At 56.9% G+C, this 23,706-nt stretch overlaps 1 protein-coding gene across 1 annotated transcript; it reads right to left on the bottom strand.

Annotated features, from left to right (window-relative positions):
• Positions 1-743: 743 nt before the first annotated feature.
• On the bottom strand, positions 744-22,980 carry LOC102900156. Its single transcript, XM_019833824.2, has 8 exons — positions 22,911-22,980; positions 22,015-22,140; positions 17,366-17,546; positions 15,552-15,665; positions 10,874-10,884; positions 10,618-10,792; positions 1,438-1,510; positions 744-1,093 (listed from the first exon to the last, which is right to left on the bottom strand). The coding sequence occupies exons 1-8, from the start codon at positions 22,978-22,980 to the stop codon at positions 881-883; spliced, it is 963 nt and encodes a 320-aa protein (XP_019689383.2). The 3' UTR covers positions 744-880.
• Positions 22,981-23,706: the final 726 nt, after the last annotated feature.

Below are 23,706 nucleotides of genomic sequence, written 5' to 3'. Positions count from 1 at the left end.
CTGATCACTCCTTTTACCATCTTTTCTGCTACGGACGCTTCACGTGAGATCTAGCCTCTTAGCAAAGGTTTAAGCGTACGATACGGTCCTGTCCACCACTGCTTTCTGCATTTCCCCTTCCTACTCATTCTTGCTTCCATTCGGGTCTTATTCTCTTACGATAGACCTCAGGGGCTACCTATCTGAATCACACATACGCCTTGGTCCGTGGTGACTGGATACTGGTTCTTGTGTGGCTCTCTTTACACGGTGATTCGACATTCTGTTGGTTTCCTGTATCAGTCTCCTAGGCATCGAATGGGATCGTGCTCATTGTACTCTCATCCTGGCTTTTTCACTTCCCCACCTAGTTATTTGTTTATTCGTGCCCCGGTGCCTTCATTCATTCATCCATCCATTCGCTTATTTGGACCACGTTAAGAGATACCAGTGAAATGACCTCCCAACAAGACAAACGGAACGTCCACAGTCTTCGACCTTTCTGCTTCCTCCCACCAAGCTGGTCACCAAGGTGTGCGCGCCCCACAGTCCTTAACACATACACATGGCACATTCAGGCACAGGCACAGTAAATGTGAGTGCAGCCAGACCCTCCCGGGGCTCACGTCCTAGACAAACCGGGACAGGTATGCGGTTAGGGCCCCTGGACTCTTCCCTGGTGCTTCCCCCTGGACCCCGGTGAATGGGCATCCCCATGAGAAACCTGTTTCAAGACCCTCGAGTACACAGAGACACACACGTTGTACACAGTCTCCCCAGTGGGAAACGACAGACATGGCATTCATTTCTAAATAGACGGCTTTGTCTGTAGCAATATGAAAATATTTGGGCCTTTCAAGGCCGATACAAAAGCAACTACCCATTACCATTGCTGAGTGTCTCAGTCCCAAACAATAAAGAACTTGAAGAGACTTAGCCGGAAACTTTGAAGACAGAAAATCTGCCCATTCTGTTTTCCAGACATTTCAAGGGGGTGAGCGAAGGTCATTGGAGCTCGAAGCCCGTTTGAGAGGCTGGTCCCTCGGCCCGCGTTTTTTCCTCGGCCCTTTGAAGGGCCCCCCAGCTCACAAGGGCACTTCCGTCCTAGTCTGCCCTGGGGCACAAGAGCCAAAGGGACACTCAATAATGAAAGGGCCATTCAGGTAGAGGATCGAAAGAGAAGGAATTCTTTGGGGGTCCGGCACTCGAAGCCGCCTATAGAATTCTTTTGCCACAGAGACAACACAAGGAGGCTGGGGGGTCCTGCCTTAGAACACAAGCCCCCCCAGGTCCGCAATCAGTGTGGCTCGCTGGGCACCCACCTCCCCGTGAGCGGACCACTGGCCGGTGCTCACCACTCCCTCCCGCGGGGCTTGCCTGGCAGTGTGCTCCGGGAGGCAGCCCCCCCACCCTCAGTGACGAGGCCACAGATGCGTTCCCCACGCTCCAGCAACTTACGATTTGAAAGCCGGAGGGTGCCGGGTCGCGCGTCGAGGTCTCTTCCGTGGAGAATTCCAGATGGCGGCTTCGACTGGAATGAGAAAGCGCTGGGTCACTGCCCTGGAAGCTCACCCACCCCAAGCAGGGACTCCCCAGCTTCTAGCGAGTGTGGGATTGGGAAAACCCAACCTTTCTCTCTTCAGTACCCTCACTCTCCCGCCAAGCTCCGCACCCCAGCTTCCTCTGAGTCTGGAGAGGATGGGTGGGGGGGGGGGGGCAGGCAGAGAGGAGGAACGAGGCTCCTGACCCAAGAGCCCTTGGCTGAGAGCTACCCGTGCATCCAAGTACTACTCTGGAGCCCAAAGATGTCGAGCCACTGCATGAGTGACCGCCGAGCTGGACGCCGAAAGGGTGGGGAGAAGATTCCCTGGAAGGACATCCTATCATGATGGAGGGCACAGCCGAGGCACAGCATGTGCTCAGGGAGAAGCCAGCGGGATGGGGGTGTGAGCAGGGGCAAGACGAGAGGAGTGGGCTGCGGGGTCTTTAATGGACAGCGTGTCCTAAAACCACAGCGCACACGTCACAGGATGGACGATCGTGGCGTCTGGACAAACACCTTCACCTTCATAACCACGTACAAATTCTCATCAGCCCCACCAAGAGCCGCGGCCAGGCGCAGCCAACCTTCAGTTTTGAGCATTTGCCTTCAAGTTTAAACAAAAAGTGAGTCGCTTAATGGTAGACTCACATTATTACGTATCTGTCAAAACACACAGACTGTAGGAGGCCGAGAGCGGATCCAGTGACGTCAGCGTTGGACTTTAGCTAATGACGACGCATCAGAGATGGGCTCCCAAGCAAGATAAATGTGCCGCCACGTTACAAGGTGTTAACGACGGGAGAAACTGGGGTCTGTGTGGACGCCATTGACTCTTTCTGTAACCCTAAGACTGCTCAGGAAAGAAGTCAATTTGTTAAAAACCAAAACAGGAGCGCCTGGGGGGGCTCCGTAGGTTGAGTGTCCCACTTCAGCTCAGGTCATGACTCGCGGTTCGTGAGTTCGAGCCCCACGACGGGCTCTGTGCTGACAGCTCGGAGCCTGGAGCCCGCTTCGGATTCTGTGTCTCCCTCTCTCTGCCCCTCCCCCGCTCATGGTCTGTCTCTCTCTGTCTCTCAAAAATAAACATTAAAAAAAATTTAATAAAATAAAATAAAAAAACGTTATTCTGAGCAAGTCGATTTTGCACACGTGTTCAGTAGAGTCTAGTGAAAGTAAGGAGGTGTGGCCAAAAGGTGGTCTGTGACAGCTGAGGTGGGTGAGGGCGGAGCCAGAGGTCGGGGCACAAGAGCGGGTGCAGGCAGGGAGCCCCAAGGTGGGAAGAGGCCCTCTGCAACTCCCCCTGCCCTGACTTAAGCCCTGGGGGACCCCCCCCACTGCCTACACCTCTTTATTCTCAGCAGCATCCATCACTGTGTACCCAGGACTCGGCCAGGACACAGGAGGGCACAACTCGTTTCCAAATCCTCCTAAAAATTCCTTCCTTGGCCTTGAGCTTCCCAAACACTGTTTTCCCCTAATCAGTTGATCTTATGAACAAAAACCAAATAGTCTTTAAGATATAAATGTTAATAAATATAAGCTGGTGGCTGACCAGGGGCAGACTCTGGTTAGGTAAAAGCTCTGGGCCCCCTATTTTTTAAAAACATTTTTTAATGTTTATTTGCTTTTGAGAGAGACAGAGGCAGAGTGTGAGCAGGGAAGGGGCAGAGAGAGTAGGAGACACAGAATCCAAAACAGGCTCCAGGCTCTGAGCCGTCAGCACAGAGTCCGATGCGGGGCTCGAACTCACAAACCTTGTGATCAGGACCTGAGCTGAAGTCAGATGCTCAACCGATGGAGCCACCCAGGTGCCCCTCTGGGCCTCCCACTTTGAGCTGGATACCACCCGAGACAGTTTCCAGGCCTCCCCAGGGGCCTGTGAGCGCCTGGGGTGCGCCCCTCATGGTTGCCACAGTCCTCAGGGGACAATGGGACTCCAGACCCTGAACGCACAGCAAGACCCCAGGCACTGTCACCTCCCGTGGGACTAAGAGTTGGGGAAAGGACTTCGGTGCGTTTACCAGGACCAGGGAAATCAGAGGTAGCTCGGGGCATCTGGGTCTCTTCCTGCTTCTGCCCCGGGGGCTCCAAGAATTCCCCGGGGTTCCTCACTGTCCCTGATTAACTTTCACGCAGACCCCAAGGCTGCTTGTGCAGACACAGCCCTGGCAAAGTCATGCGACAGTTCCCAAGCTGGGGGCACCAGCCCCGCGTTTGCTGTGATGTGTAACAACGCAGTGCCGGGCTGGAATCGTAACAGATGTCAGAAAAGCTGCAGAGATGAGTCACTGTCTGGAACCAGAGGAAGACACAAGGCCTCCTTACAGGGTCCAGGGGAACAGCGGTCACAAGCATTTGAGCTCAGACCTCACAAATGCGTGCGCTGAACTCACGAGCCACGCAGGAAGCGTTGGTGGACGCCCCAGAAACCTCCTCCGTGGCTTAACAGGATTAGAACATTCTAGCTCGAGGTCTTAAAAGTTCCTCTTTTCTGGAGGCAAACAGGACCCCACTGATCTGGCCTTTGGTACGCATAACTCGTGGACGTGTAGTGCAGGGAGAGACGTTAAAAGGATTAGTTTCAATAAAATGGTGATTTCCAGAAATACAGCCTGTAGTTTATACAAATAATCAGGCTCGCCTCAGATCTCAGGCTTCCTACCTGTTGAGTAAAGACCACCCTCCCACAACTTCCCCTCACAGACGCAGGCTCTTTGCAAAGCTAATTTCCTGTACCTTTGTGAAGACCGGGGCCTGGACATTATGGACCCATTTATGAAAATGGGAGAGGTAATTGGGCCATCTTTTGAAATCATGGCCCCTCTCTTGCTGGCCCCTATCAGCCCTCTAATTTTGGCTGGCGGGGCCATGGAGGATGTTTACATATGCCTCTTCCTGGAATTTCACTCTTTGCTTCAGGAGTGGGCAATTAGAGAGAATTAGGGCCTATTTGGCGTATGTTTACGGTTAATGGAGCAGTGGTGGAGGCACAGCCCCGGGAAAGGCAGTCGCTGGTCTAATTGAAGTTGGCAATTTCGCTATTCCTCATTTCAGCTTCCAGGTACCATTGCCACCAAGGTCACAAAACAGAGGCCACAGCCCGCTGCGGCAATAACCCGGTGCGGGACCGACCCGGGGCCCCGCGAGCCGTTTACTATCACAGCCGAAAACACAGAGAGAGAGCCGCAGACAGCTTCCAAGTTGGGTCCGAGACGGGCGGCCAGCACAAGCCTGGGGACTGATCACTTTTCCAGAAGTTACCACCCTGATGGCTTTTTCGGGAAGTTCTCAGCCGAGCGAGCGAGGACGCCAACATAGGTGCTGCCGAGGGTCTCGTGACCAAAAGGCACCAGGTGAGCCACAGGGGCAGGTGCGGCAGCCACACCCTCCTGGGACCCGCCGCCACGGGGCCGGCTCGGCTCCATTACATGGTGACCACCCCACAGCCCAGAAGGGTTTTCCAGACCTGGCCGGCAGCCCACCCATTTGGTAAAACGCTCTATAAAATGCCATTCCGGCCCCAGCGTCCACAGGCAGTCCCTCGGAGCTAGCTTGGGGTGTGAGCACTATCAGGATCTTGGGGTCAAAAAGTGGCTGGGGATGGGGGGGGTGTCAGACCGTGGGGACTGGCTAATGACCGCAACCCCATTGCCCGTGCTGGCCAAGCGGGGGCCAGCCACTGGCAGTAGGCTTCACATCCAGGGCCTGCTACCTGGAGCAAGGCATCAACCCTCTCCGGACTCTGTCTCCACTCGAAAGCAGAGGAGGCCGGACAGCAGTGGACAGCAGTCCGGGCCCTCGGACTCTAGAGACCCAGCAAGCAAACAGACAAACCACAGAGGACCACTGAGGCAGCCAGAAGGAAGCCAGAGCTCCAAGGGCCCTCAGATGACCGAGATCCTGCATGGCCCCATGTTGCAGTTGGGAAAATCAAGGCCAAGCAGGCCAGAGACAGGATCCAAGGTCACACCCATAGGTGGGGCTGAGCCCGGGCTGGAACCAGGTCTCCCGAAGGCTGTTCCAGGGCGGCTGCTGCACTCAGAGCACCCGTTTAGAGTTTCCTCCTCTCAGTGACCAGTGCTGAGTAGTGGGAGTGCGCCCCAGAGGCCAGCGGGGGCCCCATCTGGACACCTGAGGCCTTCCGTCCTCCCACTCCGGTGAAGCAGGGCCCTGGCCTCTCCCCAGCTGACATCCCGTGCTCCTTCTGCCTTACAGAGCACCATGCAAGGTTGACAGGCTACTGCCTCATTTTACAGATGGCAAAATGGAGGCCCAGAAGCCAGCAGCAAGAGGCACCGGCCAAGACTGGGACGGGGTCCCCTTCCTTTCGTGGCGGGGTATCGCCCCGTTGGTCCAGGGGGGCGGAGCCCTCAGGGTAGTTTGGGGCAAGCTCTCTGCCCTCCCTCCGAGAGGGTCCCCTTGCTGGGGGCTGCCCCTGGCCCTGTGAGCCACGCCGACCCCGCCACCCTCCCTAACTAACTGCAAGCACCAGCCCCCTCTTTCCTAACCTGCTGGGAACAACTCTATGTCCACCCTCAGGACGGCCCAGAGAACGAGCCGCGAAGACAGGAGCTGCCCAGCGGAGTCCCGCACGCCTGGCACAGACACGTGGTCAGCCTCCAGCCCCTCTGACTGTCCTTCTCCAACTTTCCACGCTGGAGTCCTGTCCCCCTGGCCCCATCTGCCTCCCCGGCTTTCTCTCGGGCCTGAGGCCCGGTTTGATCAAATCCTTGTTTACAGGCGAGGACTCTTCTTCCTCCTGAGAAACTTGCAGAATACAAGCCCTTAGGCCCGAGGAGCACCAGCGTGTCTGAGGTCACGCTGCTGGGGTGACTGCTTAACCGTGTCATTGTGCGGCCTCTTGTCTGCGCCTTGCAGCTCCCGACACACACACGCACACACACACACACACACAAGGGCAGGGGCCGCCGCAGCCCCAGAGGGAACACACACACACACACACACACACACACACACACACACACACTCCGTTCCAGGGAAGGTGACTGAACTTTTCTTCTTTTCATCTGAAGAAAAGGCACCTTCTATTGAAAGAATGTATTCACAGGACCTGGGAAAACTCATGTGCACTCGGCCCTCCCGATTATCCCCAGGTGGCTGTTCTCCATGGGGGGCTCCCCCACATTCCTTTCTGCCTGCGCCTTTGTTCCGCCTCAAACGGCCCTGGGAGCTCCCAGGCTAAGAGTCCCTCCTTAAGCCCCTGCCAAAGACCCTATTCACTGCGCAGAGAAGCCAGGCAAAAGGTGGTGGGCAGCCGTCCTCTCCCCCGACCCCCAGGGTGGGGGACTTAAGAACTCTCCATCTGGATTGTTTGTAAGCCCAAAGAAACTGGAGAGCAATTAAGAGACCCACGACTACACCCTCCACCACTCTCCTCTCCCCCTGATTAATTCCCCTCCCACACGCATCCCAAGTGGGGCCGACCCCAGCCTGAGCTACCCAGCACCTGCTCTGCTCCCTGGTCCCTCACGATCCCAGGACTGGGAGTGGGGGTGGGCAAGGGAGCTGGGAAGACAAACGCGGATATCTCTGGAGACTTTCTCACCACTCAGTTCCCAAAAGCACGGGTAGGGGCGATCAGTTCTCCACAGTGAGGACCGAGGTATGGGACCAAGTGTCTAACATCCAAGAGACGTTAGAAATTCCAGGAGGTATGGGCTCCCCCCGAGATGGGTCCTCCCCACTTCGGCTGGATCCAACTGAACTTGAGACCCCTCTGGCTGGCACTGCTCTGTCCTGCTGCAGTGGCCCAAGGGTGTCCAACCTCCTCCCAAGGGAGTAACAGTGGCTCTCTCAATGCACACCTTTCCTGGCTCTGAAACACTGACTCGTTCCACGCCAAGAACCAGAGTCGGCATCTCCAACACCGTCCTTCTCTAAAGCCTTCCCTAGGGGCCCAGCTTCTCAAAGCCGCAAGGGACCCGGGGCTGTCCCCTGGACCCAAGGCACCGTGGAGGGAGCGCTCCCTCGTTCCCCACCCACGCTTGGGTCTCCCTTTCAAAATGGGAACCCCACATCTGAGATGGCCTCGTTGGGAAAGATACAATTCTCTGCCAGAATTTTCCATCTGCCGAACCCAGAGATGGGAGCCAGGCTGTACTTCCTTGTTCCCCTTTTAGGAGAGAGGACAGGGCTCAAAGCAGCGGAGGGAAGGGGGCACGGCTCCTGGGCCTTCATCTACAACTGTGTTAAACTCTGGTCTTCTAAAAAGACACTGCCCCCGGAGCTGCGAGCCCTTCGCCATTCAGCTGACAATGCTGGTCTCCACATTGCCCGCTGCCCTTTAACCCTTTGGAACCTTAATTTGTCTCTCTCCACACCCCCTTCTGTGTAAAGCCGCCTTCTTCTTTTCAAGGAAAAATTCATTAGCAAGCTCATTAAAGATGGGTAGATTTTTTTTTCCTCTTTCTAGAAGTCAGATTGCTCATAAAAAACACATTTGAGTTACTTCATGTAAATGAATAAGAAACACATGCATCCTGGTGCCCTTAAGTCTTGCCAGGTTTTGACATGATTTGGAGAAATGTGCTTGGAAATGCATTTGGGGTTTGAATCACAAGTCACAAGGTCAGGGGCCTTGAAAGCTTCAATGCACCTCCCCCCACCAAGGAACCTGCAGGTGGGAAAATGCGGGGCAGAGGGACGCTTGGTGCCTTTCTAGGAGCACAGAGGCTGAGTTGTGCTCTCGGTTCCCTTTCACACCCACCCAGGGGCAGGCCAGTAGAACAGGAGGGCCAGCTTCCGGACAAGACCACCATCCCCCCTCTGACATGGGTGCCCTCCCGGCAGCCTCCAGCTAGAGACAGGCCCCGGGAAACAGCTTAGCACATGACAAATGGCCAGAGAACCCCGCTCCTGCCAGTGACAGGGCCTCCGCCCTCTGTCCGGCCAGCCAGGATCTCACCGCCCAGGGACGGGCCAATCCATCAAAAAAGAATTTTCCTGAAAATGCCGTTTCTTTCAACACCTAACAACGGCCGTTCTGTAATTCCTGGGACGTCGGGCCGCACGGCTGATTGACGAGCTTGTGTTTTAACTTCTTTAATTGAGAAGAACCCTCGATCTAGTCTTCATCTGTTTTCCACTTAATGACACGCAAAACCCCAAATATGTACAACACGCAAAAATACGTGTTTGCCCGAGACCGAATATTCGCAAGTGCACCTGAAATACAAGGGGGCCCAAAGAGATGTCATCCCAGACTGCCGTGGAGGGTAGGGGGCGGGGGGGGGGCTGGCAAAGTCTGGGACTGGCTGGGCACCTGACTCTGCCCCTCAGCTCAGCCCAGCTCGAGGGAGTCCTGAGATGTCCCAGAAACCATGGGCACTTGGCTCAGACTAGCTACACGGATTTGCTCTGTAAGCTCCGGAAACAACACCCCCCCCCCCCCCCCCGCCACCGCACCCCAGACCTGCATCCCGCCCTATCTAAAGCTTCCCTCCCAGGCCTCTCTGCCACGTCACCGACCTTGCAGGTGGTGGCTCAGCAAATGCCAGCTAGGGAGCAAATATCACAGGGCGGGGCTTCCCGGTGTCCTTCCTTGGGTTTAGCCCTGGGCACACACTCCCCGCCTCACCGCAGCCTGACTGGCTCTCTGGGGAGCGAAAACAAGCAGATAAAGGCAACAGCCCCCAGGTGTGGATACCTCTCTCTGCCCCTTGCTGCCTGCACGGGGTTGTGTTTAAAAATCACCTCCACACGTCATTTCCGTTCCCGGGGAGAGGGGCAAGGCTGTGGAAGGCCTGTCTCTGAAACCCGTGTCTGATGAAAAGCCATTATGTAAGCGGACGGTGCAGGGACCCTGGGGGTCCACAGCAGGCGGCCCGCGGGCTGCTGCACCTGGAGGGGACCCTCCCACACTCTGGCAGGGAGCTCCGATCATCGTCTTCCCTCTCGCAGAGCCCCGGGTGTAGGCACCAAGGGGGATGCTGGCATCTGGACCAAGGACACTGCTGGGACCCACCCGAGGCTCCATAAACGTCTGGGAGGCTGAGTCAGCCTCAGCAGGCCGTTCCTCCCACCTGGACCACCAGGGGAGTCTCACTGCCCTCGCTCGTCACCCCAGTGGCTACCCCGGGAGCATCCGATGCGGGGCACACAAGGCACACAGCCAGTCTCGCTGGCACATCCCCGTGGCCTGCTGGCCCTGACACAGTACCCTCTTGTCCCACGGTGAGACTCGGCTCCTGGGGCCCCAAAACACGAAGTGCCCTCAGCCCAGCTCCCTTTCTTCCTGTCCACCTGGCTTGGCTGCCACATGGGCCACATCACCGTGTGGGATCTCCCAGGGAACGCGGCTAGACCCTCTGGTCCTCGAGGCAAAGCTGGTCTTAGGCAGCCCAAAGGAGCCCCAGCCCTGAGCACCCCCCTGGCTCCGTCGATGCGTCTGGAGTAAGTGAGGATAAACAAATGATCGGTGCTGGAGTGAACCGTGTGGCTATAATTCTTCTCTATCGTTACGAATTTTCTGTCAACAGACACGAGCGTTCCCATCTTATTGCAATTTCAGGGGTGAGGAAGAGGGGCCCAGAGAAGAACTCACTCAAAAACCACTCTGTGATTGAAAGGCATCGTCAAAGCCTCGTGTGGGAGACCCCAGCATTCACACAGGGGCTGACGCAGCACGGCGTTCGGGGACAGACGTTTTCTGGCTACAGGCGGACGCGCTTTCCTGTTTCCACATGCCCACGCTGGCCCTCTGGCTGGGCCTCGGAGCCCAGAGAAGGCGAACGCTCTGCCCTGCATGCCACCCACAGGCTCAGCAAAGCTTCCCTGAGGACCCACCGTGCGCCTGGCCCGAGCCGGTTCTCGGGGGCCCCGGCCAGAGCCGGACACCCCTCACTTACCGCGCCTGGTCCACAGCGTGCACTGGCCGGGGTGAGCCCCGCTCACGCTGGCTCCAGGCGGCCAGGGTCTTGGTTCCAGGCAGCCCGCTGACACCCAGCTCGCAGGCCTGGTGAACAGGCTCCGCTCTTGGTAGCCGCCCCCTCCCCGGCTTAAATGTGCACTTCTCGAATAGAGACGTGTGCTGAAACCGGCGAAATCCTGGTGTCCCAAGAAAGCAAGAAACTCACCCGGAGCCAGGAAGGAGCGGAGAGGCACGGCGCTGGGCGCGAGACGCCAGGCGAGCATCGGGAAGGAAGGCTGGGTGCAGGGTGGCGCTCCTCCGGGGGCTTCTCCCGCCTCTTCCGTCTGGTTCTCCGGCCGACCCAACCAGGTTGCGGCCCGCGTGCCAGGGACAGGGCTGACCTGGAGGAGACGCAGGAACTTAGGACTGCGGCGAGGCTGGCACTCCGGAAAAGCTCGTAAAGGCTTGGAGCCCCGTCTCACCTGCGGCGTGGCTTTCGGTGGAAGGAGGTGGCTCGTGGAGATGAGCAGTGACGGGAAGAGGTGTGAGGAGAGGCCACGGGCCCAGGTGGCAGCCCCCCAAACCGGTCACGGGGCCTGGGACGTGGCAGAGCCCAGGGCTCACAGGGACAGGCTGTGGCTAACACCCAGGGGGACACGACAAGAGGCACGGGGGGCGAGGGGCGGGACCGAAGTCTGGGTGCGGCCATGGTGGCCCTGCCCCACCCACCCCCATGGGAGGAAGCATCCGAGGATGTCTGGGGGAGGTGGTTTGCCAGCAGGGGCCTGTCCCGTGAGCACTGGAGACCGGCTGCAAACTCTCTGGGGGAGGACGGGGGTCCTTAGGGAGAGGAGTATTTGGACCCGACAGAACGGCAGAAGGCAAGCAGGTGGAGGACACACGAGGCAGCGGGAGGGGCCAGGCAACCACAGGTGTGGGCTCAGCAAAGAAAACCAAACTGCTAGGCAGACGGCTAGACAAGTGAGGCCGAGAGAGTCACGAGCCCGGTGATTTTGAGCACGGGGAAGGGGCGGGTGGGTCAGGTCGGGCGACAGAGCTCCAGGTGGGTCAACCGGGCCAGCAGGCAAGGCAGAGCAGGTAGGCAAGCAGGCAGAGGCGGGGGCTGCAGAGCTCCCTGGAGGGTCCCGGCTACCTGCCCTTTTGCATGGGACAGGCCCCCCCAGCCAACCCCCTGGCGGCAAAGGGGCTGGATTTAGCCCCACGGGGAGGGAGGCATCATGGAGGAAGGGGTCCGGTTTGCGGAGCCAACTCAAGGGGGAGACCTGTGTGGCCAGAGCCCGAGGGGCGCGCGGTCCTGAGCGGTAGGGCAGGGGGGGGGGTCCAGGACAGCCACCAGCACTCAGCTACGGGATGGGGGGTGGGAGGCAGAGAGGGCGGGAGGGGGGCAGAGCCCTGCAGATGGACAGGTTCAAGTTTCCTCCAGGGTTTAAATCAAAGGTCAAGGGGGCCAACTGGCCAAAGGGAGGCAGACAGGGACTGCCCCTCACACCCTCCTGCCTGCCTTCTCCACAGAGCCGGAGGCCACGGCTCCGGCACCGAACAGGGAGAGGCTGTCCTCAGCCAAAGCAACACCGCCATCCCCCCCCCCCCCCCCAAGCCAGCCCTCCCCAGGAGGCAGAGGCCATCAAGGGATGCACTAAGGGATTCAGGGGCCAAGCCAGGGCCGGGCCGTGGGCTTGCTCAGTAAGGATCAACTGTTGGATGACGGGATGGACGCCTGAGTGAATGAAGGGGTGAGACCAGAAAGGCCCAGCTCAAATGGGGCTGGGGGTGGGACGATGCCCAGTCCCCCTCAGTGAGACGAAATCCAGCCTCCACCCTTTTACCTGAAACTCCTTGCTTCCCAAAGACTCCCCTCTAGCATCATACAAGTATGGCGGGTCCTTCACTGACTCACCTGTCCAAACAGACATCCCACATACTCTTACTGAACCCCACTTTGTGCCAGGCTGGAGCTAGGGCACCCAGAGGGGACATGGGCCGGCCTAGGGCACCCCCAGGGGACCGGATCGGGAGACAGGGATGGAGGTAGAGGGGAGGAGAGGAGGGGGTGGAGAACAGAGGTGGACAGAAAAAGCAGAAACACAGAACCTCAGAATCGGGGGTGGGGGGGGGGCATCTCCTGGCCTCGTGCATTCTCTCGTTTCCCACCTGGTGAAGCCACATCTTCCTGGGACTCCAGAGCGTCCGGAATGGATTCACTGAGGGACACTGAGACCAGTAGGCTCTGGGAGCCAGGGCGGCTCACACAGGAAGCTCACACAGGGTCCCAGACTGGACCCCGGGACCAGAAGAGTGGGGTGCCGGGGGTCCTGCTCAGGCACCGTAGAAACAAGGGGACAAGTTAGAATGGGGCGCCCCTCTGCTCAAGGGAGCAATTAGCTCAGTCCCCTCGGCTCGTGGCCTCAGGAAGGCTTGACTTGAGTTTCCAGAAACCCAAGCATGGGCAGAGTTTAGGGGAGATGTCATCATGTGCCAGGCCCTCAGGGTGGCAGGAATGAGCACCAAACCCCAAGGTCCTGGCTAACAGATGCCTTCCACCCCCTCCCCAGGCTCTCAAATGCTGGAATATTAGGGACTTGGGGGCTTGTAGCTTAATTGCTAGCACGCATTGGAGAATAGGTCTGTGGTTAACTTCCTATTTAAAAGTCCTCTTGTTCAGGGGTGCCTGGGTGGCACAGTCGGTTAAGCGTCCGACTTCAGCCAGGTCACGATCTCGCTGTCCGTGAGTTCCAGCCCCGCGTCAGGCTCTGGGCTGATGGCTCAGAGCCTGGAGCCTGTTTCCGATTCTGTGTCTCCCTCTCTCTCTGCCCCTCCCCTGTTCATGCTGTCTCTCTGTCCCAAAAATAAATGTTGAAAATAAAATAAAAGTCCTCTTGTTCAGAAACACCAGGAACTGCTCTATTTTTCTTTCCAGTAACTACGCTGAGAGGGGCAGGTTTTGGTGGGATCCCTATATTCAGAGGTGCCCATCCACTCCCAGTCCCCTCGTCCAGGTGACATCTGGGTCACCTGGACACCCTTCAATGTGTGTGGAGGGGACAGTTGGTTTGGCAGACTCGAAGAGGGGCTCATTCTGACTCATGCCAGAGAAATCTCTGGCCAACAGGTAAGTTATGAGCCCCCTCCCACCTTTTCTAAGCACCCCTGTTCCAAACACCTTCCTTGTCCCTTAGTTTTGTTTTTCCTCCGTTGGGCAGGTCTGGCACAAGTCTGATGAACTGGGAGTGACCTAATCTTGATCTGCCTTAGGGAAAGGAAAGTCCAGAACTTGGGACACATAAGGGCAAGTTTCAGGCTCTAAAGACACCGATGGGCTCTGGGGGGTTCAAATCAGGACAAAAGCGGGGTGCATTCCAGCGAGGCACAGGGCATATGGGGGAGGGAGAGACTCAGGGGGTTGTAAAAGCAAGGACTTAACTGCTTCTGATGCCGGATAGGAGTTGTAATGTCCCCTCTGTGCACTTGGCTCACTGAGTGACCCTGACAAACGGCTGGCCCTCTGAAGCTCACTCTCGGCAGTATGTGGGAGTCAACTGTGAACCCCAAGCCGTGCCGGTCCCTGGCGGGGGCGGGGGCCTATGGGGCGCTAATATCCATCTAGTTCTTGACCAGGATGGGGGCATTCCACGGGTTCTGCACGTAGGCTGTGGCACTTTTTCTACCGCTTGACAATGAAGTTTGCGACGGCCAGGGAGTCCCGAGAAACAGGTCAGGTGCGTGCTTCAGTAGGAAACACGCGCCCCCGTTCCTCGGGCTTCTGGAGAAGGAAGCCAGGAGACAAGAAGCACCTGGACCACTGTGACATCTGTAGGCGGTGGGGTCGAACAAAGGAACTTCTGCAAAGGGGCCCTATCTGCGGCCAGTCCCAGAGCAGCCTTCAACTTTCAACCCCGCTCAATGGGCCCCACGCTGGGACAGAGGCAAAGACTTAAATGAGGAGCAAATGAAACCCGGCTCGCTCCGGCACCAGAATTAGGAGCGTGGCCTAAGCACGGGTCGCCCCTGCCTGCGGACGGGGACGCTAGCTCACCTCATTATGATAATCAGTGTGTTTTTCCTTCACAGACAAAGAAGGGCTCCTTATGAGACGAATATTGGAGTCCAGCAGTTACCTCATTAATGTCTGCAGCCTCTTCCTTGACAAGGCCCAAGATTAGCCCTGTGTTCATTAAGGGGAGAGGGCGGAAAGTGGAATAAAACTGAAAACCACAGCTGGGGGGAGGGGGAGGGCTCTTTCTGTGGGCCATTCACTCCCTGAAAGACTGCGTGTACCTTCGGGATTTAATCACCAGCGAGGGGGGGCTGGGGAGGGTTTCGCCAGGATGCAGGAGGTAAAGAGGTTAAACTTGACAGAAGGAGTTAAAAACCTAAAATGGGGCAATTTGATTTGAAAGCTTCCTGGGATTTGTCACTGGGATAATCAATTTAAAACCTTTTTCCTGTTTACTTTTTTTAGCCCGAGCCACCCGAGAGGAAAACTTTCTCTGGATGGGGTTTTGGGGAGACGTTACTGTTTTCTAAGTCTCCTTTCCCTACTTTGTTGTTAGTGCCTGCAGTGTCTTTTCTTTTGTTGTTGTTTTCTTTTTTTTCTTTTTTTTTTTTTTTTGGTCTTTCTCGGCTACTCTCCACCCCCCCCCACCCCGCCCGCACTCCTTTGTTCCCTTTCTGGTTCTCCCCGTGGGAACTTAACCTGTAAGAAAAGCTAATGAGGACTCCCAATTTTCTCACGAACACTTTACTGATTATTTCAAGACCCTCAAATAGTGCCCGGTTCTTACCTGCAACACATCCCACCTGACCTGCTGGGGAAAGATCAGTAACCCTATTCCTTAACCGAGAAAAACGTGGCTTGGGAAAAACCGACCAACCCCAAGGCCTCAGCACCAGGCGACTTAGTCAGGCCTCAAACCCGGCAAGAGGGCAGGAGAAGGTTTCCCAGAGAGATGTGAATAGTCCAGTTCCTAGGAGAAACTAAGACGAGGGAAGCCAAGACCAGGGGATTCTGTGAAGCGTCTGGGGAGGATGTGTCGACAAGGGAACCAGAGCCGAACGCCACGGGAGGGAAAGAACGAAAATGTGTCCGTGTGTCCGTGAGTTGGAAACGTGTCCAGAGTTAAGCGACAGAAAAGTCATTACCTGAGTGAGAGCCGTTCGACGGAGCAGAACAAGTCAGGAAGCAGTGGGTTGAAGAGAAAATTGGAGGTGAGGAAGGAAGACAGCGAGTGTAGACAGGCCTTTCGAGAAGCTTGGCTGTGAAAGGAAAGAGACAGGCTGTCGTGGCTGGAAAGGGGGACAGGAGGGGCCTGGGAGGCGCCCGGCTGTGGAGAGAGCAAAGTTAGGAGTTCAGAGGGAAGAAGGAGTCGGACAGGGGACAGGTCGGAGACGGGAGGGACCGGCGCAGAGGACGCCTCTTCCTCTGCCACCCAAGAGGTGACGGGGGTGCAAACGTGCCGTGGGGCCCCGGTTGGAAGGCTTGATGGCCTCTGCTCCCCTTGGAGGTGGCAGGCCAGCCCCGGGTCAGGACAGGGAGTTGTGAGGTTCAAATGAACTGACGGTGGCAAAAGGCCTTCGCGGAGCGCAAGGGGAGACATAAATGTTCCCTCTAATTACTCGCTGGTAGCAGGACGCTCAATTTTACAGCCCACTCAAATCTCACCGGGCCTGGATTTGCACTGACCATAAATTACGCGTCCTTACATTAAGGACGTAAAAACCTGTAGTAAAAGCTCCTGCCAGGCCCTGGAAGACAAAAGGTTCCCTCCTAATAGCCTGGATTAACTCAAAGCAGCCCTCCGCCCACTTCATTTGTCACCTTCCAAGTCACCCTTCCACCATCATTTGCCACATAATCCAATCAGCCCCTTTCAGATGCCCGGGAGCTATTGTCTCCACCAAGCTGGGCTTCTCTAAAGCGCCAGGGTTGTTTTTGTCCCGTCCGGACAAAACTGGTTGGCTTAAAAGGGGACGAAAGAAAGTACTGATCAATTGGGGACCCCAATTAGCTTCCAGGAGACTGTTTGCAGCGTCTTTGGATCACACACCAGGCCCGGTGTGCTGGGCACATTGTCAGCGTTCCGGAAAATGTTTGTTGAATTAATTCTGCTTTTATTTATCCCAGAATTTATTTATGGAGTGCAAACACACACAGCACCTACTGGGTGCTGTTATGACCAAGGGAGAAGAGGGCTGGGCATTGGCACCAAGAGGGACTAACCCCCCAGGAGTTAAGTATCTAGCAATTTCCACAGCGATTTACAAAGCACTTTCATAGTGGTCACATCATTTGGGCTTCAAAAGCGCCCTGTGGGGTAGATAAACCGGGTGTTGTGTTGTTTTTTTTTTTTTTCTGTTTTTTTTTTTTTTTTTTTTTTTAATCCCCATTTAGCCCATGAAAGGGACTGGGGCTTAGAAGAGTTAAGTGACTTGTTTAAGGTCACACCGTCATTGAGAGGTGGGACCAGCACATGGCACCAGCATGGGGAGGGGCCACCCAGACCCCCCCAGACCACCCTGGACAGCTGGGATTTCAAACAGGCTATCCCACTGCCAAGTGTCTCTTCGGAAATAAAGGGCTCTTAGTAGAACTCTGGGCCAGGGGGTTAAGGGGCAGTCACAAGTGGCACCCGGGGTCCGACTCTGACCCCTTCTCTTGCCAAGAACGTGAGAGAATACTTACACTCCTCCAGCCTCAGTGTCCTCACTGTCACCGTGAACGGTGCCACGGGAAGGGCACTGGGTTCCCCCACGTCCTCTTGCCCACCCACCTTTTCAGATCACTCAAATCAATGCCGAATCCGTTTTCATCTGTAAAGGAGGCTGCTTGGTTCACGTGGATGTAGGGCATGGGAGGAACACACTCAGACAACAGAGAAAGTGCTCTGGAAATGCCCACATGCGTGATTCGCATTCCTACTCGGGCCAGCCCAATGCCCATCTTGGCGGACCCCTACCTGGTGCAAGGAGAGCCCCGTGGGGAGGGGCTGCCTGGAGCGCTGCGGGAGAATAAACGAGAAGAGTGAGACACGTGACGAGGCGGGAAAGGACTGACCCTACCAAACCGTTTCAACAAACATTTGCCAGTCACCTCCTCTATGCCCGGCCTTGCCTGAGGCTGTTTCACCTCATTTAATACTCACAACAACCCTGAGAGGTTACCCTTCTTGGCCCCATTCCCCCAGAAAGCCCAGGGGGATCTCAGAAGAGGTGGGGGTGCCCTTGGCAGTTGAGAAGCATGGCGTCGGGGCTCATGCTCATTCCAGAAGCCCACCATGGGCCTTGGAATTGCCAGTGAGATGCTGGTCGAGCCCCTGGCCCAGGTCCCCCTCCTGAGAAGTTCCCGAAGGGATCCTTCCGTTCAGGACGTCGCAACGGCAACAATGGGTTTGTTGTCGGAGAAAGACCCACAACTTTTTGGGGAGGGAAACACTCCAGGTCGCTGGCACGTTAACGCAAGCGGAGACTTATAGGAAAGTGTTCAAAGATAGCAAAGGTCAGAGGTTAACGACCAATGCCCCCTCACTAGGGCATTGGTTTTGAGCATTTAGCCAAGAGGGAGAGCTGGGTGGTCGGTCCTGGTCCTCTTCGTCCTTCGTCATCCTGGTCCACAGGGGGGGGAAGGGGTCTCTGCCAGGGGCTGCTTTGGACGCTGGTGCCATCCAGGGGTCGAACTCCTAGTGCCCTCTGCAATTGATCAAAGGTTAGAGGACCCACTTAAAAGCCTAAGTCGAGGTAGTCATTAAAATTTAAGTGAGTTAATTACAGCCAAAACTAATGAGTTAAAATTTCAAATGGTCTTTTAATTGCTAATGGGCCCGGGCGAGGGGCAAGGAGAGTGGCAGGGGGGAGGGGGGATTCTGCCCATCAGGTTGAGTATATACTGCCACAAAGAGGGGCTGAGGTACCATCAGGTGGAGGTGAGCAGCAAGCACCTTGGCAGCAGCATGGCATCGAGAGGTGGTCCTTGAAGACAAGGAGGTGAACGGATGATGTCATCCCTGAAGAGACCCTATGGCATGGGAAGGGGGCCAGATTAGAAACCATCTTGATGACCTCTAACGGTCAGCGCTGGAACAGCAGAGAGAGGGAGGGGGCAGTCAGACGAAGAGGGAGGGGGCAGTGGGAAAGAGGGAGGAGGGGGAGGGAGGAGTTAGGAGGGAAGAAGGAGGGGAACGGAGGGAGGAGAAAGGGGAGGGAGGTGGAGGGAGGAGGGAACGGGAGAGAGGAAGGGGGGAAGGAGGGCTGAGGAAAACAAGAGGGGAGGGGGAAGAGGAGAAATGGGAGGGGTGGGAAGGAAAGAACTGGAAAGGGGAGGAGGGAGAGAAGTGGGAGGGGGTAAGGAAGACTTGATTGACAGGGCACAAGTGTTAGCTGTGTGCGCATGCGCAAACTGAAGCCGGGTCTAGCGGGCCAAGAGCCATTTGCAGGCACAGACCGCTAGGGGGCGCGCGGCCGGCACCCAAGACACCGGAGCACAGCCACCTGCGGCGCGCGCGCGCGCAGCAGAGCCTCCCGCGCCCCCGCAGCGCCTGGCCCGCAGCTGCCAGGGGCACAGCTGGCATAGAATGGGCGGGGAGGGGAGGGGAGGGGAGGAGGGGCGCCCAACAGGTCTCAGGCTGGGGGAGGCCAAAGCCCATACCAGCGCGTCGCGCAGGGCCGCCAAGTCCCTGACACACCACGCCCGCCATCGCCTGCCAGAATCCACCTGTAGACATGGAGCAGCCCCCCCTCCCAACACATGGCCAGGGGTCTTTCTGCGCCCCCCCCGGCCGTGGGGGTCGCCATGCACCGGAGACGTATGAGGCTATCAAGAAGGCACTCGCCATAGGATCTTTCCAGAACACGATTCCACTTTTAATAAGTAAAAACACAGAAATCTTGGCTCTGACCTTCGGGAAATCCAATTAAACATAAATTAATTAAAATTATAAAGGCCCAGGTCTCAATACACCGTTTCACTCATTTGTGTGGTCTGTGGACACGTGATGCAAAAAACAGTATTACTAAAAAAATAATATAAAGGCAAAACCACCTAAAATCATCCAGAGCCCTATAGACCACCACCCCCCCTCCAAGTCTCACCTCCCCTTCTTGACCACAGCAAGAATTTCAAGACCCTGCACGATGGCACCTAATGAACAATTTCACGACCTCTTCATCCTGCTCAAATAAGCCCCACCTTCATAAGACCCCAAAACCAATGCCAACCAAAATAAACTAATCTGCATCCACGCTCTCCCACGACACCCTAAGTCACACAGCCAGTGCGAATCACGACATCTCTGCCCCAGCGCGAATGCTACGGCTGCTCCCCAGTGCACCCCAAGATCTCCAAACATTCCCCCCTCAGGTAAATGAATCCAGAATTCTCCAGTAAATCCCGCGCTCGACCCCCTCCAGCAGAAGAACAAAGGCCACCTCCCCTCACCACCCCGCCCCCCAAAATTCCGCAGTGCCACCAGCGCCCTCTGGCGGCCAGCGAGGGAACCTTCCAGAAACCTGCCACGTAGCAACCCGCTCGCGCCTCCCCTCCCCAAGCCCGCCGGCCCAGAGTGGGGAGGGGGCGGCGTGGGGGGGCTTGACAGGGACAAAGGAAATGGCAAAAGACGACTTTATCAAAAGTCAAAAGCCCGCAACATGTCAGAATCTTCCAGCGACCATCACGCAATGCTAAAAAGACCCCCGACCCCCAATTCCCAACTCCCAGCACCTAGACACCCTCCAACACGCCCCCTTTTCTGTATTTCGCTCTTGCCCCTTGATTAGCCTCCCCCAGATTAAGGACACGGCCTTCTCTGCACCCCAACCCACCCCCCTGCTTCTATTCCGCCAGTGCCCCCAATGATCTGACCCTCCCCCCAGCCGCCTTCCCCTACGGAACTGATCCTGGGGGTTCCTGGCACGTCTGCACTTGGGCGCCATATCTCTCCACTATTAAAGTGATTGATCACGGGAAACCAAATGCTCTCGGTTCGCAATTTTACTCTAAATTTTGCCTAGAGTCTGCTCTGCACTAAACCCGTGTGTTTTGGATCCGTAATCCCTTGCGGGCGGGAACCTGTACTCTTCACGCCTACAGGCCCCCAAGAACCTGGCCAAAAATTAGGGGGGAAACATCTCCGGGGGACTCTTCTCTTTACGTGCTCCCCCCCCCCAACTCGTGGGGGCATGCAAAATGCACCCGCCGCCATATCTCCCACCCTCCGTGATTCTAAAGGTGGCTTCGAGCACGGAAAATCTGGGTTTTAGACCCGGGTGACTGCGGTATACTGGATTCTGACAGGGATCTGATCGGATTCCTCCCACTCGACTTCATGCGAGCCCCTACCACCCAGCCTGCCCTCAAGCTAAGGGGGCTGGACGAGAACAGGGCCCTGATTCCCCCCACCCCCTCCCCAGGAAAAAAAAAAAAATGTGCTTCGAGATTTTCCTGCCTGACAGAATTGCATTTGCCGACACTCGGGGACCAGGCGAGGTGGCCGCCTGCAGGAGAAGGTCCCCGGCGTCTGTCATCGGCATGGCCAGGAGGACGGAGCCCAACCTCGAAGGGCTGCAGTCTTCGTTTTGCACATCCTTTCGGGCAAGGATGGCCAACCACTCACCAGGTGGGGAGAGTCTCGCGTGGGCGCCCCGGGTCTCCCGAGGAGCTGCGGCCAAGGCCAGCGGGCCAAGGCGCGCTCCATCCCAGCTCTCCGCCGTCTGCGCTAGGGGCTGGCTGGGTGGGGTTTATATGGAGGCGCAGAAGGGGTGGTCTCTGACGTCAGCGCATTCTGCTGCAATGCGCTCATTTCTCCAAAAGCGATTGGCCGGAAAAATGAGCCCCCCAGATTCTATGACAAATTGCTCTAGCCGCACCCAGATTGCAGCAAAGAAGGGAGGAAAAAATTCTGCCGCAGTGCCCCTCGCCGCCATGACCAACACCCTGTGTTCGCTGGTGCTTTTTCCCCGACATGAGCCCCGCTCACCGAGCAGGGCGATCTGCCGGCGCGATTCGCTGGGAGAACGGGACAAGGGACGGTTTTCCCCAGGCGGGCCGAGGGTAAAGCCGGGGCGCTGGGGACAGCGGACACACACCTGACTATTTCGGAACCTCTATCAGAGGATGCAGCTTAGGGACAGAAAACGATGCTTTCTGCTTATCGTCCTGGAAAATAAAACGCCCCGAGCGAGGTAACCGGGACCCAAATGTAAGTCGGCGGCTGTCACCCCCTTTTTGCCCACCCGTCTATTTCTGATTGGCTATCTTTGACATGGAAGGCTCGGCAGAGCATCTCAGAGTCAGAAAAACAACCACCACCACCACCACCACCACCACCACCACCACCAGGTTTTGAGTCCCGGGCTTTGCCGCTTACAACCTGCGTGTGAGAACCTGCCAATGTCCCTTCCTCTGCCAGGGGGTCTGTTTCCCACACGTCAACGAGGGGGTACCCCCCTAACGAGGGGGCGTGAGAATAATTTAGACATGAGCCGTGTCCCTCTAGGGAAACTACTTTTCGAGGAGGACTGTGTCCCGCTTGAAGATGCATGGGGTACCCCCCCCAAATTGAGGTGATTCCCCCACACACATACACTTTGAGAAGCCCCCCCCCCCGCCCCTTACCGCCCCGGGGAAACAGGCAGCGACACATGTTGCGGCAGAACATAGCTTGCACGGCCTCGTGCTCCGGGACTTGGCACATGAGATTTAATCCGTAACAGGTGGCGCCTTCGGCAGCTCTGCCGGGCACTGAGTGGCAAAGCGGGCAGGGCCGTCAATCAAATGTCCTCTCGAAAAGGTCAAAATGCTGTTGAAAGGGACTAAGAATCTATCTTAGGCTGACAGGTGGGTGGCAGCCGGAGGGCAAGGATGAAGCGCCTGGTGACAGAAGAGGGGTGAGGATGAGTGATGGGTCCCAAAGGGGACAGGCAGAGGGGCCCTGCGGGGACTCTCAAGGTAGAGCAGCTCCCCCGCGCCTCCTGGGGGGTTTCAAAGCCGCTCCAGAGCGAGCCCCCCATGCGCGGCGACTCTGCCAGGTGGCTTTCACACACACAGGAGACTCCGGGGCTGAAAAGAAGGGACAGAGCTATTTGTAAGCCCACGGGTAGTGACACGGAGCTGAGAGTGGACCACCAGGTCACGAGAGACACCGACCCTTGGGCGGGGGGCTCGTTTATAGATGAAGCAGGCGCGCTGTTGGGGAGACGAAGATAAAGTGCGCTTTGGGGGGGGGCATGGCAGGAAGCCCCCCGAAAGTGTCAGGTAATGGGAGGGAGAAAGAGAACACCCAATTTACAGCCTGGGGACCATGCAAGGAGCCCCAGAGACTAGAGTCCCCCAGCAGGACTCGCGAGACAGAAAGGCCTGCACCAGCCGCAGACGTCAAGAAAGCTTCAAAAAATCATGGCTCCGAGCATCCTTGTCAACAGGAGAACGTTTATTAGCCTCGGTATTAATAGCTAGGAAACAGCCGGAGCCGGCCGCGACCAATCAGCGTCCAGGAGCCCCTGTCGTCAGGCCTGCGCAGCCAATCAGACGCCGGCAGGCCCGGTTGCTAGCCTCTCGGGGGCAGAGGCTAGGGGTGCGCATTGTCACGGGGGCCCCCGCTGGCCCGCCGCGCGTGGGAGGCCTGCGTGGGAGACGGGGCGGCCACCAGAGAGCGTCAGTAGCCACGCATTCCGGGCCCCTGGAGGCTGTGGTAGACACAGTGCCTCCTGGCGTCAGCCCTGCAGCCCCAGAAGGACATGAGTGGATGCTCCAGGAGGAGCCCCCGGCCTCGGTTGGGTGCCCCTGGGAGGCCCTGGAAGGAGAAACTCCAGACATCCAATGCGCATCTCTCTTCTCAGGGCCTGGCGCCCACGAGGAAAGTTGGGCCTCCTAGTGCAATCAGCCTCTCTGCTTTTTTTCTGGGCTCTCTGGCTCCGAAGCCCTGTGCTCCGAGTTCACCAGTAAAGCCCACTCCTCTTTTTCAGGGTCTCGCTGACAGGCCAAGGTAAAAGGACCCTGGAAATTATGTGTTTCCGACCAAAACCCCCCGGGGGGTTGAATCCCGGCTCTACTCCCTCCTAACTGGGAGGCTGAGGTCCAGGCCCTTCTTCTCGCTGGGCCCCTATTTCCTCATCTGGAAAAAGGAAAGAGTTGGACAAGATGGTCCCCAAGGAGCCTTCCAGTCCTGCTTTGCTTGATTTGAATGTATACATCAGGCGAGTCAAATGTCTTCCAGAACATTCTGCATGACAGTAATTAGTATCAGGTGTATCCTGCAGGCCATGTGGTTACTTCATCATTCTGCTTTTCTTTCCATTGTATTTTATT

The sequence above is a fragment of the Felis catus genome, chromosome B3 (genome assembly GCF_018350175.1).
Source record: "Felis catus isolate Fca126 chromosome B3, F.catus_Fca126_mat1.0, whole genome shotgun sequence".
In the NCBI taxonomy this organism is placed as follows: domain Eukaryota; kingdom Metazoa; phylum Chordata; class Mammalia; order Carnivora; family Felidae; genus Felis; species Felis catus.
This window is presented reverse-complemented; position numbering and strand designations above follow the sequence as displayed.

Bases quoted from the DNA above. Each gene is read 5' to 3' on its own strand.
- LOC102900156 (XM_019833824.2), bottom strand. From the start codon at position 22,980: ATGCGCACCCCTAGCCTCTGCCCCCGAGAGGCTAGCAACCGGGCCTGC. The intron at 22,141-22,910 runs GCCTGACGACAG...TTTGCCACTCAG, and splicing joins GCGTCTGATTGGCTGCGCAG to TGCCCGGCAGAGCTGCCGAA. The intron at 15,666-17,365 runs GTAGGGGTCCGC...TTCCTTTCACAG, and splicing joins CGGGGCTCTCCTTGCACCAG to CCAAGCTTCTCGAAAGGCCT.